Source organism: Colobus angolensis, unplaced genomic scaffold (assembly GCF_000951035.1).
Source record: "Colobus angolensis palliatus isolate OR3802 unplaced genomic scaffold, Cang.pa_1.0 Scaffold78, whole genome shotgun sequence".
Taxonomy (NCBI): domain Eukaryota; kingdom Metazoa; phylum Chordata; class Mammalia; order Primates; family Cercopithecidae; genus Colobus; species Colobus angolensis.
Genome location: NW_012121598.1, coordinates 7,851,844 through 7,865,868, shown reverse-complemented (window position 1 = coordinate 7,865,868; position 14,025 = coordinate 7,851,844). Strand labels below are relative to the sequence as shown.

The 14,025-nt window shown below is 37.5% G+C and overlaps 1 protein-coding gene across 1 annotated transcript in view; it reads left to right on the top strand.

Annotated features, from left to right (window-relative positions):
• The window catches only part of ARPP19 (cAMP-regulated phosphoprotein, 19kDa), a 22,253-nt gene extending 10,920 nt beyond the window's left edge, over positions 1 to 11,333 (top strand). The window contains exons 3-5 of the mRNA XM_011928638.1: positions 1,257 to 1,379; positions 6,389 to 9,858; positions 9,915 to 11,333. Coding sequence (XP_011784028.1) covers positions 1,257 to 1,379; positions 6,389 to 6,559 — 294 coding nt within the window. The 3' untranslated portion in view covers positions 6,560 to 9,858; positions 9,915 to 11,333. The remainder of the gene's footprint in view (positions 1 to 1,256; positions 1,380 to 6,388; positions 9,859 to 9,914) is intronic.
• The last annotated feature ends 2,692 nt before the right edge of the window (positions 11,334 to 14,025 follow it).

The following is a 14,025-nucleotide window of genomic DNA, read 5'->3' as shown; positions in this document are numbered from 1 at the left end:
TTTTTTAACCTTTCCTGTTTTGTTTTGAGACAGGGTCTCACTGTCACCCAGGCTAGAGTGCAGTGGTGTGATCATGCCTCACTGCAGCCTCAACCTCCCAGGCTTAAGCAGTCATTTTGCCTCAGCCTTTTGTGTAGCTGGGACCACAGACACATACCAATGGCCCGGCTAATTTTTAAACTTTTTTACAAAGATTGGGTTTTGTCCATATTGCAGGCTGGTCTTGAACTACTGGCCGCAAGCGATCTGCCCACGGCTCCCCAAGTGTTGGGATTACAGGAGTGAGCCACCGTGCCCAGCCTGTTTTTCTTGATTCATTCTTCTGCAGTACTTGCCATGAAGTAATAAACACCCCTTCCCTATAAAATATAGCACTTTGAAAGAAAGCAGAATAAATCAAAACTGTTGTTCAAAGTGAATAGACTGAAGAATTGATAGTTCTGACAGGAAACAGGTTTTTGATATATTAAAGAATAGGATGTTTGACATGAACAGAGTTTGTCATTTTAAACATGGGGGAGAGTTAGGCAGTGATATACATAGATGTGAGGATTGACAAAAACTGGTGTTTTTCTTCTTTAAAAATATCAGGATGGGCCAGGCATGGTGGGTCATGCCTGTAATCCTATGACTTTGGGAGGTCGAGGCAGGATTGTTTGAGCCCAGGAGTTCAAGACCAGCCTAGGCAATATAGCAAGACCCCATCTGTATTATTTAAAATAATAAAAATATTAAAAATTTATTATAAAAAGAAACAAATATCAGGATCATCTGTATTTATTCAAGAAAAATGTACTGATGAGTAGGCTGCTGTTAATTTTTAGTAAAGAATCTCAGTAACTTCAAATCATAATTTTACATAAATAGAAAAAAATCCTGTATATTTTAACAGTATTAGGATGATTCTCTAAATATAGGCAAAGAACTGAAGAGTTCCATAGAAGGTGACTAACTATAAATGTATTATACATGACTGGAAAAGTAATGGCAAGCAAGACTTCAGAGCTGAGCTATCTTGATATTTTTATCCAGTGTGTGGGGTGTTACACATGCATCACAGCTATAATAGAGCTATCACATGGATCTTTTGAAAAACAAGATAGAGATGTTTTAAAGGCTTCTGGGTTTGATTTCTTAGTCAGAAGCTGTGGTACTTGGCATTTAACAACTAGAATTCAGAATCCAGATTTTTAAAGGTGAATTATTTTAAATAACTGAGTTGTAATAGAGAAGTAATTTATTTGAAATTATTTTAGGAAATGGAAGATAAAGTGACTAGTCCAGAGAAAGCAGAAGAAGCAAAATTAAAAGCAAGATATCCTCATCTGGGACAAAAGCCTGGAGGTTCAGATTTCTTAAGGAAACGTTTGCAGAAAGGGGTAAGTTCTCATGGGTAATTTCCAAATACTTAAGCCCTACGAACTCAGTATGCTGACAGATTGTGAAATGACTATTTGTGCATATAGCGTTGTACTTTATCAGGTATGTACATGTGTGTATATGTATCTGTAATGGGTTTTTCCAATATTTTGCAGTTTATAAATAAGCATTATGAGAATGTACCACTTTAGCATTTTTAATAATAAACTATTTAAAGCATGTAGAAATAGTGCAGATATAACAGAACCCATGTACCCTTCCCAGATTTAATGTTTATATTTTGCCATGTTGGTTTCAGTTTTATCTTTCTTAAGAAAGAAAATGTTGTAGATGTAGTTGAAACCCACCCTATATGTAAATATGAGCCCTTTCCCTTATCTCTCCAAAAGCAACCACTATCCAGAAGCTGGTGTTTATCCTTCTGCCCATATTTTGAAACTTACATCTTTTTTGCAGATGATTCCCACACAACATTCAAAAGCTTAAAATACTTATTTGGATGAAATGATCACTTATAAAAGCATAGCTGTCTCCTTTATGTAATATGTTTCACAGTCAGATTTACTCTAATACAATTTAAACATTTTCGTTTTCATAGTTCAAATTACTGAAGATATTATTTTCAAATTCTTGCCATGTTTTGTGAGGTAGATACCATTTTTTCTCAATAATGAGATTGAGATAATGCTGACCTGTTTGTTCCCTAAAAGTATTGTCCTGTGACCCCTTCCTTTGCCATAAAAAATTAGTTCCATCTTCAGCTTAAGCATATTCAAATTATTTACTATACAGGGAAGGATGAAATATTACTTACAGAAGAGAATTGTTGAATGAGATGCTAAATCATGTTTCTCCTTAAATACATTTATATACTGGTATCGGCTGCTTGCTTAAAAAACGTGTGTGTGTGTATTAGCTCTAGTTACATATGGATTGTTTTCAAGTGGCAAAAAATAGAATGGTATTTTTAATCTTACATAAAAGAATAACATTCACAGCTTTAAAATAGCAGGATGACAAGAAATAATTACACCAAATTTATAAAGATGTAAAACTCCTGTACCATGAAATATATAATCAAGTAGGGAAGTTATTACAAAAATGATAGTAAATATCTAAAATACATACAAAAACTTTTAAATATACAAAAGGGAACTTTTAAGTATACAAGAAAAACACTTAAGGTGCTCCTGGATAAAGGATTTTAACAGGAAATATAATAAACAGAAAAATGTTTATACATTATAGAAATCAATGAAATGTAAATTACATCATAGTATTTATATAACTAAATTACAAAAATGTTTAAAATAATACCTGTTGCTAAGGTTGAAGTTGAATGAAACTAATACGCTCTTTGTTGTGTTTAAACATTAAAAATTATTACTCGTTTCAGAATGGGGTATGGATTAAGGTTTATAAAAATGTTCTTCAAATCAATAATGTCTTATTAAATCTAAGGGTATAATTCAGTACAAGGAAAAAGTCTTCCAAATTGGAAGATCCTCCTTATAGCTTATAACTATAATTAGTAACAGCACCCCACTATTCAACAGCAGAGAAATGATTAAATAAGTTGAAGTCAGTAAAATAGAGTATTATGTGGTTATTTTAGAACATAAAGATCATAATGTACGGGATAAATAGAAAAAGTAGAATGACAACTGTGTTTTTAGTTATGAGATAAATTATTTAATCTTTGGCTATTAAATTATTTGACTTGATTATTACTGTTTAGGAAGTGTTTTCTTTGCTCATCTTCAGCATAACGTTGACTGATAGGCTTTCTTCCAATATTTGGGCAGTTGTCATTTTAATTTTTCTCTAGCTTCAATTATTTATTACTTTTTAAGTACCTTTAAGTCAGATTTCATATACATTGTATCTTGGAGTTGGTGTTGTAGATATAAATAGTTGAGAAGGAAGAAAATGCCACTGAATCAAGAAATAAGTAGATAGAAATTGAGAAGTGAGCTCCTTAATGTCATAACAGAATATCAGTGAATAAGTTCTTTTATATGAAGTTTTGATTTTTTTTAAACTCGATCACAGGTTCTGGGTTTTAATTTTCCTCTGTCACTAGTTAGCAAACTTGACAAATTATCTTAGCATCTTTAAGTAGCTTCTTAATTTGAGAAGGTTTGATTAGATGTGATGATTATAATAGGTCCCTTCCTGTGTTGTACTCATTAATGTTGTTATGAGGTTAATGTTACTATTAGGCTTTTAACAATATGACCATGTATGCATGACTACATAGATGATCAGAGCTAGGAGGGATATCAAGAAGCTGTGTAGCCCATTTTTACATTTTTATTTCTTTTTGTTTTTTGTTTTGTTTTTTAATATTTGTAGGGGTTATGAAGTCCCAAGAAAAGAGAGAATCCAGTTGTAAGAAACATGGCTTTAAAGTTGAACATTATCAGTTTAGGTGATGACTTAGTGTCAGTGTAGTTGTAAATGCCGATGTAAGTATGGCCTGTAAATATGGGTGAGAGAAGGCTTTTATAAGATTGTCATCTAGATCATAATTAATTTTTAAATGTTTTCATTACAAACTCGAGAAATTTAGAGATTGTTAAAGACAGCTGATATCATCATCATTGTTATCTGTGGATCCCAGTTTGAGAAACATTAATTTAGTTCACTTCTCTATCTTAAAGCATTAACTTCTTTCTCTGACATCTTTGTTGTATTATTATATTTGCTGAATCTCTGTTTGATTATTTGCTGCCTTTTGCAGTAAACTTTTCCTTTTTAGGGCAATTCTAATTGTCAAGCATTGATTTTAGTTTTATCTCTAGTCATACTAAATTTAATTCCTTTCCCCCAAACAGAGTAGCCTAATCTACAGTTAAAGGAGATCCCCTTGTGATGAACTTTTGCTTACTATAACATTGCTCACTTTAGAAACTGGATTTATTACATTGGGGGGAAATCTGCCTAAAATTTACATGTGTGTTAAATTTCTCAGTATGTGCTCTTGACAAAATAAGAAATTTGGCAGGCTTCTTTGTTCTCCTCTAGAGGCTACAAAATTCAGAAGTAGCTTTTTAATATAATACAGTGCCTCAAAATTCTGAGGTTTTTCTGTCTGCTCGTTTTAAAACATACAGAAGTGAAGCTGCAGAAAGCTTTACATAGGCCTGGTCCAGGGTTCCTTGTTACTGTTCTGTATGGTACATACACAGTAATACATTAAAGCAGTTTCTATCCTTAGGCCTTTGGGCCATAGGCCAGGTCTGGCTTATCAAAGAATGGTGGAGGAAAGCAGCCAATGAGACTTTCCTGAGGCCACTCAACAGTCTTATACTAAGCTGTGAGTTCCCAGCTATTTTGTTTTATCACGTGAAATATCCCTGAAGATATTAGCATAAGATTCCATAAATACTATGTTTTTTTCCCCTTCACCCTTTGTCCAAGCCCTTGTTTCATATCTGGATTATTTCCTTGGCCAACCCAAGACTGAGATTAGAGTCCCCTTCTTTGAGCACCATATAGCACCGTTTGTACTTAAGGCAGTATTATAATCGTTGATTTACTTGACTGTTGTCCCATCTTTGTATCTGACTCTAGCTCTCACATAGTGCCTCACGTATAGCAGGCACTCAGTAAAGGTGGGCTCAGCATGATAGGTGTAAGTCAGAACCCAGGCAAATTTATGTTTTCACTCTAGAAGTCAAGTAGATTTGTTGTATTAAGGTTGATATTTAGCTGTCATCACAATTTGCATGTTAGTGGTAAAGGGCAACTAAAAAAAGCAGTAGTCATACTTCGTGTCTCTATGTGAAAAATGGAGGAGGTGTGGAGTAGGGATGTGCATTTTAAGTAGTAATTTCTAGTGAGTTTATTTCTTTCATTACTCTAATATTTATATTTTTACCTTAATTTTTGGTGAACTGCTCTAGTTCAAATAAATATGATTTAAATTCTTGCAGAAACACTTGCTCTAAATGACAGAATACCAGAAACTATAAGTAATAGTTTTAATAATTGTAATTATGGGGGGTGGGTTTGTTTTTGAGAGAGTCTTGCTCTGTCGCCCAGGCTAGAGTGCAGTGGCACAATCTCAGCTCTCTGCAACCTCCCCACCCTGGCGGGTTCAAGCGATTCTCATGTCTCAGCCTCTGGAGTAGCTGGGATTACTGGCACACGCCACCACAAACGACTAATTTTTGTATTTTTAGTAGAGACGAGGTTTCACCATGTTGGCCGGGCTGGTTTCAAACTCCTGACCTCTGACCTCAAATGATCCACCTGCCTTGGCCTTCCAAAGTGCTGGGATTACAGGCATGAGCCACCATGCCCAGGCAAATTATGTGTTTTATTTATAAAATAATTGAAGCAAGTGTTTCAACCTGGTTGTTCCATTAATAAATGAAAGGTTTTTATTTCACTGAGTCTGGGACTTCCCAAATAGCTTAATATTATATTAGTCCTGATGGTTCTTTATTAGAACCAGAATGGTTTAAGAAAGCCTGAAGGGGGAGGTTTTTTTGTTTTTTGTTTTTTGTTTTTTTTTTTGAGACAGTCTAACTGTTGCCAAGGCTGGATGGAGTACAGTGGGGTAATCTCGGCTCACTGCAGCCTCCACCTCCCAGGTTCATGTGACCCTCATGCCTCAACCTCTGGAGTAGCTGGAATTACAGGTGTGCGCCACCACACCCAGCTAATTTTTGTAGGTTTTTTTTAGTAGAAACGGGGTTTTTCCATATTGGCCAGGCTGGCCTGGAACTCCTGACCTCAAGTGGTTCGCCTGCCTTGGCCTCCCAAAGTGTTGGGATTTCAAGAATGAGCCGCTGTGCCTGGTCTGAAGGGGGGCTTCTCAGCTGTTGACTTATGCTGGAACTCAATACAGAGACTGTTTCATCTAATTCATATTCCTGTTTAAATTTTTTTAGACCAACCTTATGCTGATAGTATGGGATTGCATCGACATCTTAAATCAGTAATTGCTAAGCTCTAATCTGAATTGTTCTTTGTTTGTTTGTTTGTTTTTTACTTATAGCAAAAATATTTTGATTCTGGGGATTACAACATGGCTAAAGCAAAAATGAAGAACAAGCAACTTCCTGCTGCAGCTCCAGATAAGACGGAGGTCACTGGTGACCACATTCCCACTCCGCAGGACCTTCCTCAACGGAAACCATCCCTTGTTGCTAGCAAGCTGGCTGGCTGATTAAAAGGCTGAACTGCATGAATCTGCTAATTCCCATTATTTCTTTAATATGTTACTTATCTACTTTTTATTTCCTTTCATTCACTAAGTCATTTGAGACTGACAGCTTTGCAGGTAGCAGTAGTGTGTGCTGCTATTGTAGAATATACATGTGTAGAGTTTTTGATTAGTTTAACAGTGCACTGGTGAAGAGGACATGTTAGAGCAACATAAGTAAACTACTTGAAAAAAATTGTATATATTACCTAACTCCTAGTGTAGTACTGGTTCTAACAAGTAACAAGCAAGTTTTAAAATTTTAATGTTTTGGCTTTCATTACTTCATCTTAATTATAGCTTTGTATGTTACTCTTATTTAATATAATCTCTATTGTATTGATTTCTTCTGTATTTACCTTTTGGATTTTGTAAAACAGAAGTTTAAGACCACAAGTTAGAAGAAAGGTCACATATTTCAAACACAACTAGATGGGGCTCTGAAAGATTTGTATCTCTGTGCTTGAACTTGAATGGCCTTAAACCTGTTTCAGCTTTAACAGTAGAATTTTACTTGGGCAATATTTGCCCATTCTGGTGTAACTTATGTGACTCTAGTGTTTAACAGCTGCCATTGAAGCTAATAATTCAGTTCTGTAGAGTTAGAATACCTTTTGTTGTTGAAGATGTGAATGAAGTATGCATGTGCATTGACTGTTGAATTCACTTTTGTGCCATTTTTGTAAATACAGTAGTTTTGCACAACCTCTCACAAATGTCTGTATTAATTTCACATACTTAAAAAGTAGATAATGTGCCAACCAGAAGCACAAGAGTTCCTGCACAAAATTCTGTAAATCATTATAGCTTTTGTATAATGAGTAGTTTACAATCTCGGGCTTATAGAATACCAAACTGAAATCTTAGTTCAATCTGCGATAGACTTAAGCTTTTCATTTGTTCCTAATATCCATGACATTCAGTGGCCTTGTGCAAATATGATATGTTGCTTAGGCATATCTTTTGTCCTATGCAGAACCTTTCATTTTGATTTTCATGAAAGTTGCAATTCATGTAATTTATATGAACTTTTTAACTGTAGAAACTTTTTACTTCCACACTCAATTTTGGAGACACTAGAGTAAAAGGCTTCAATACTCTGCATTCCATGCCCCCTGCCACCTGTTTTTTTTCCCCCTTTGTTCTTTGACTCAAATGGTATTGAGCTGTTTGTTGTATATGGAAGCATAGGTGTCTATATCCTTACTCTTTTGTATAACACAATAATGGCATTTTCCTTCTAATTTCTCAGTTGATAACCTCTCTCTCTCTCTCTTTTTTTAAGATGGGGTCTTGCTGTATCACCTGAGCTCTAGTGCAGTACTGCAATCATAGCTCACTGCAACCTTACTCCTAGGCTCAAGTTAACTATTCTTGATCCTTTATTATTACTAATATTCTACAATTGTTTAAATAAAAGGAACTTTATAATGAAACAGTTCAGAATACTGGCTCAAGAACCTATGTCAAAATGAGCTGAATTTTGGTAAATTATTTTAGGGATTATGACAAGCTAATTGAATTAGGCTTTTGACAATGAGAGTAATGTACATGACAGGTAAAACTCCTATTAAAAATGTGTAGATATTTGCTTCTGTGGATGTCACTTTAGTAAAATACCAGTTTAGTTTTACTTGTGGCTTATCTAGTTAGTCAGAACTTAACAGACTTTATTGGGACAAGTTTACTGCTCTTGTAGGAGCTCCTGTCACAAGTAGTTGTGATGCTGTAGCATGATACTCAGGATCAGTAGCTTGAGATGTTACTGTTTTTCTCTTCATCTTCGACTTGCAGAGAGCCTCCCCTTTTTGGATCCAGGCATCTTTTCTGAATCCTGGTTCCATCAGTATACCGGCTCTGCTGTGATCCCAAGTCATACTCAATGGTGCCTCGAACATAGCACCTCCAGTTAAAGGCTGCCTAGTGCTCTGAGGAAAGCTTGCTGATTATCTTCCTGATGTACTAACCCCAAAAGGTAGAAAAGCAACACAGTCACTCCTGTGCTCATTTGTAATTGTAAAGATCAGTTATATATATATTTGTAACGAGAGCAAGTATATACTCATTATAGGATCAATTTAAGAAGTTTAAAATATCCCAGAGTAGAATTTCTATATCTAGTCTTTTGGTTTTTCTATGAATATTTGCAAGTAATTACCATTAAATTCACACATGAAAGACTAATCTGAAAGATCCGAGAGACCATGTTATTCCTGACCATGATAGAACTGCTCCTGTGGTTTGGGACAAGTAACAAAACAACTGCTTGAGTTTTGTTTGTAAAATACACCATTAATATTTGACCTACCTCAAAACGTATTGAGGATCTGTGAAATGCTAAGTGCCCAAAATAAAATATTGCTGATTGTCTTTTTATTAAAAGTAAATTTCCTCATTAAGCCAACCTGCCTTCTGTAAGTCACAGTGCTTAAATCTCAGGATTTTTCATTAGGAGAGACCTGTCGTTACAGATTTGTAGATATAATTGCTTAGCCTCCATTATTGGTGCTTGGGATAGAGAGGTTTTAGATTTTTCTGTTTTTTTGTTCTGCCTCAAAGCTCAGTTTATTGAAGACATTTGTAAGCTATTGTGTCACCACTTGAATCAAGATTTTGACTAGTGAGCTTAATTGTCCATTTCTTATTATTTCAGAGTTACAGTCTGAGAAATGGCTAATCTTAATAACTGTCCTATCATAAATTAATGTTGGAATAAACTGAAGTTGATGATAAATACTTCAAGAAAACTCAAGTCTGAAATAAATTACTTGTTTTATGTCCAATAGCTACAACATTTGATAGAACAGTTTTGAGGAACATTTCATTCTTGAACGCAACATCTGACATGGTTCTCAGCAAGTTGGAATAGTAAGGATTATTGGGTTGTTTTGATGAGTGGAAGCAGCATGTTTGTAGCATACAAGTTTTCAATAATCTTGTGCTGATGACCTAAAAATACGTCTTAACTATTCATCAAGGAAAACCTGGTGAAGCCTTTACTTGTTACTACTTAAACAGTTGGAATTAGTTGCTCTTTTTACTTGATGAAACAAAACTATACCTCTGAATATTTATGGATACTTTTTACTAAATCAGCTTTGTGTTCTTAATCCAAATTACTAAAGTTTTATGGAAGCTGAAATGTAACACAGTAGTATCCCCTTATCTGCAAGAGATACATTCCAAGACCCCTAGTGGATGCCTGAAACCTCAGATAGTACTGAAGCCTTTATCAACTGTGTTTTTTCAATCTGACAACCAAGGCGGCTAATAGTACTGAAGCCTTTATCAACTGTGTTTTTTCAATCTGACAACCAAGGCGGCTACTATGCGACTAAGGGGCAGGTAGTATACAGTGTGGATAAGCAGGACAAAGGGATGATTCACATCCCAGGCAGGACAGAGCAAGAGATAATGAGATGTCATCACTCGGGACGACTTGTGATTTATTTTATTCTTTTTTTGAGCTGGAGTCTCGCTCTGTTGCCTAGGCTGGAGTGCAATGGTGCAATCTCTGCTCACTGCAACCTCCACCTCCTGGGTTCAGGCAATTCTGCCTCAGTCTCCCAAGTAGCTGGGATTACAGGTGCCTGCCACCATGCCCAGCTAATTTTTGTATCTTTAGCAGAGATGGGGTTTCACCATGTTGGCCAGGCTGGTCTCGAACTCCTGACCTCAGGTGATCCACCCGCCTCGGCCTCCCAAAGTGCTGGGATTATAGGCATGTGCCACAATGCCCAGCCGGCTTGTGATTTAATACATGAATTGTTTATTTCTGGAATTTTCCACGTAATATTTTTGGACCAGGGTTGCCTCGGGTAACTACAGAAAGTGAATTTGCAGATAAAGGGGATTACTGCTTCTGTGCTCTAAAATTGGTGTTTGGGTGATCAGGAGCAGGTAGCCAATGGGAAGAGAGCACTTCTGAGTGATAACTAAAGCAGTTTCTTTGGTGGCCTTTTCACATTCTCCAATGTTCAAGCATATTTTCCACTTTACATTTTCTCTTTCACCTCATTTTGCCTCACCATCCCCCATCCCTGCTTATTTCTTAAGCCCATCGATGGCACTCATTAAATTGTGTTTAGGGCTAATGAATCATTGTTCCTTAATATCGTTTTCAATATGCCACAATTTAGGACATATTTAAAATTTTCTAAAACAATATCCTAATCAATATTGACTAATTTGAGCCACATTCCCAAGTCAAACTCAGCACACACTGCCAGTCTTCCCCAATATCTCCTCTCAATTCCCCACCACACCTTATAAAGTTGGAATCAAAGATATCTCATTCTGTCATTGTTAATCTAAGAATAAAAACACTGACTTGAATACAGTTTTACTAAGTTTCAACCTTCTAAGTAAGTAGGCCTCTAGGTATTCTGCAGATCACTGGTGATCTTGATAGTCATTAATATATGTTTGTATTATGTTATTTTTCAACTAAATCGCAGTTGAAAAAAACATTTAATATTATGCCCTTGGATCTATTACTGCATCACTAGCACTTGTGATGCAATAGGACACTTCGCCTGTACTAAAAGGGCCAAGAGTAAATGCCTTGTTTTGTTTTTTGTTTTATTTTTTGTTAAACATGTCTATAGAGTTGGCAGTTAATGCTGAATTTGTCAAATACCCTTTCCAAAATTATACTTGTATTTAAAAAATAAATGGATCTACCTAATTTCTATTGATTTAATTTGCAGTGTTGTCTTATTAAAGTGGTATGTTTTTCCGTGTATTTTTTCTGAAGTTGATCTCTCTACATTTCAACTATTACTATATGCAGAAAGAAATTGACTTGTAATCTTTGATTTTTTTTTTCATTTGTAAAGGCTTTGTACTTAAGCTAGGATTAAATGTTTGCAGATTGTGAGTCTTTTTCATCTTATTTGTAAAACATTACAGAGGAGGGGCTTCAACTTGGCTGACTAGAGACATCTGGTACTCAGCTCCTCCACAGAGAGCCACAATAGTGAGGAGGTAACACCTCAGCCAGATCATTCAAGAGAGAACTCAGGAATTAAACAGAGAAAGGACAGGAAACACTTAAGGGAGGAGAGGGAAGCAAGGCAGCCTACTTGGCCAGGATCTTCTGGGGGCCTGGAAGGGTTAAATGAGTGACTCCCAGAAGTCCACTTTCTTACCACAAACTCCTGCATCCTAGCCACAGGAAAGCCTCTAGACCCTCGCAGACCCCAAGACTAACATAGGGAGCTGCCTGGAGACCACAAAAGATACTGCTCCAGAGAGAGAGCTTACACTATCCCCCCACCCAAAGCCCTAAGCATCTACAGCAAGGTACCACACTGAGAGCTTAGCCCCCACCAAAGTGCATCCTGCCGAGAGGCCCTACGGCCCTTGCATCCCCACATCTCTAGAACCTCATTGATGTTCACCGCCCAATAGCCACCACCACAGCTGGCTGCTCCCTACAGGGCTGAAGTGCCCAGCCATTGGCAAAGACCTTGCTGCCCCAGTAGTAGAGCTGGTATGCATTTTCGTATTCCCCGAGGACAAACTCCACTGCCTGCGGTGGCCTGATGCAGGCTGCTGCAGCCAGGGCCAATGCACGAGTGAAGCGCAGGCTCATAGTCTCCTGGGTGTGGCTGCTGCAACTGAAAACAACCTTGCCCTCTACAGTACCAGAGCTGCAGTGTGGCCACTGCCCCGCCGCCACCACCACAAACATCCTGCTATAAGCCTGAGGATCACCCTTCCCCTTCCTGCCACAGTCAGTACCTGCACACACCACTAGGAGGCTTGAGAACAGGTCCACTCAGTCTGGCTCCACATCCTGTGTCCAAGCATGCCATCCAGGGACCTGGGGACTGCCCAGCTGAGTCCACCATTGTTGACATCTGAGGACTCCTGGGGGCCTGATGTCAGTCCTGTTGAACCTGCTGCTACCACCACAGTGGGCACCCACCTAATACGCCACCTGTGGGCCTGGGGACTGGCCTAACCCAGCCCATTCCATCAGCTGCCAACACCAGCTCATGATATACAAAACAACCAGAAATAATAAAATCACAGAAATAAGCCCTCACATATCAATAATATTGTAAATGGATTACAACTTTCCAGTTAAGAGGTAAAGTGGCTGAATGGATTCAAAATCATGACCCAACTATATGCTACCTACAAGAAACTCATCTCACTTGTAATGACACATATAAGACGAAAGTAAAGAGATGGAAAAAGATTTTTCCATGCAAATGGAGACCAAAAGCATGCAGGAGTAGCTATATTTAATCAGATAAAAAAAATTTAAGTCAAAAATGGTAAGGAGAGAAGCACATTATAAAATGATAAAAGGATCCGTTTTATCAGGATATAACAATTCTAAACATATTCACTCAACATTGGAGCACCAATTGATAAAGCAAGCATTATCAGATCTAAAGAGAGAGACACTAATACAATCACACTGGAGACTGCAACACTGCATTTTCAGCATTAGACAGAAAATTTTAAAACTGCATTTAAATTACAGGTTAGGTTTGGTGGCTCACTCCTGTAATCTGAGCACTTCAGGAGGCCAAGGCAGGTGGATCACTTGAGGTCAGGAGTTTGAGACCAGCCTGGCCAACAGGGTGAAACCCCATTTCTGCTAAGAATACAAAAATTAGCCAGACATGGTGGCGCATGCACCTGTAATCCCAGCTACTCAGGTGGCTGAGGCAGGGGAATCTCTTGAATCAGGGAGGCAGAGGTTGCAGTGAGCTGAGATCATGCCAACACACTCCAGCCTGGGTAACAGAGTGAGACTCTGTCTCAAAAAAAACAAAATAAAAACAAAAAAAACTGCACATAGACCAAATGGACCTAACAGACATTTACAGAACATTTTATCCAACAGTTACAAAATAGACATTCTCATTAGCACACGGAACATTCTGCAGGATAGATCATATGTTATGACACAAAACAACTCACAACAAGTTTTTAAAAATCAAGTGTCTTTTCAGACCACAGTGGAATAAAACTGGAAATCAGTAACAAGAGGAACCCGGGAAACTGTAAAAATACAGTGGAAATTAAACAACATGCTTCTGAATGACCATTGAGTCAAGGAAGAAATTAAGGAAGAAATAAAAATATTTCCTGAAACAAATGAAAATTGAAACACAACATACTAGCCAGGCAAGGTTGCTCATGCCTGTAATCCCAGCACTTTGGGAGGCCAAGGCAGGAGGATCACTTGAGCCCAGGATTTTGAGACCAACCTGGGCAACATGGTGACACTCCATCTCTACAAAAAACTTTAAAAACTATCCAGGTGTAGTGATGCACACTGTAGTCCCAGCTATGTGGGAGGCTGAGACCGATGGCTTGAGTCCAGGAGGTTGAGGCTGGAGGGTTGCCATGATCAAGCCACTGCACCTCCAGCCTGGGTGACAAAGACAAACCCTGTCTCAAAAAAA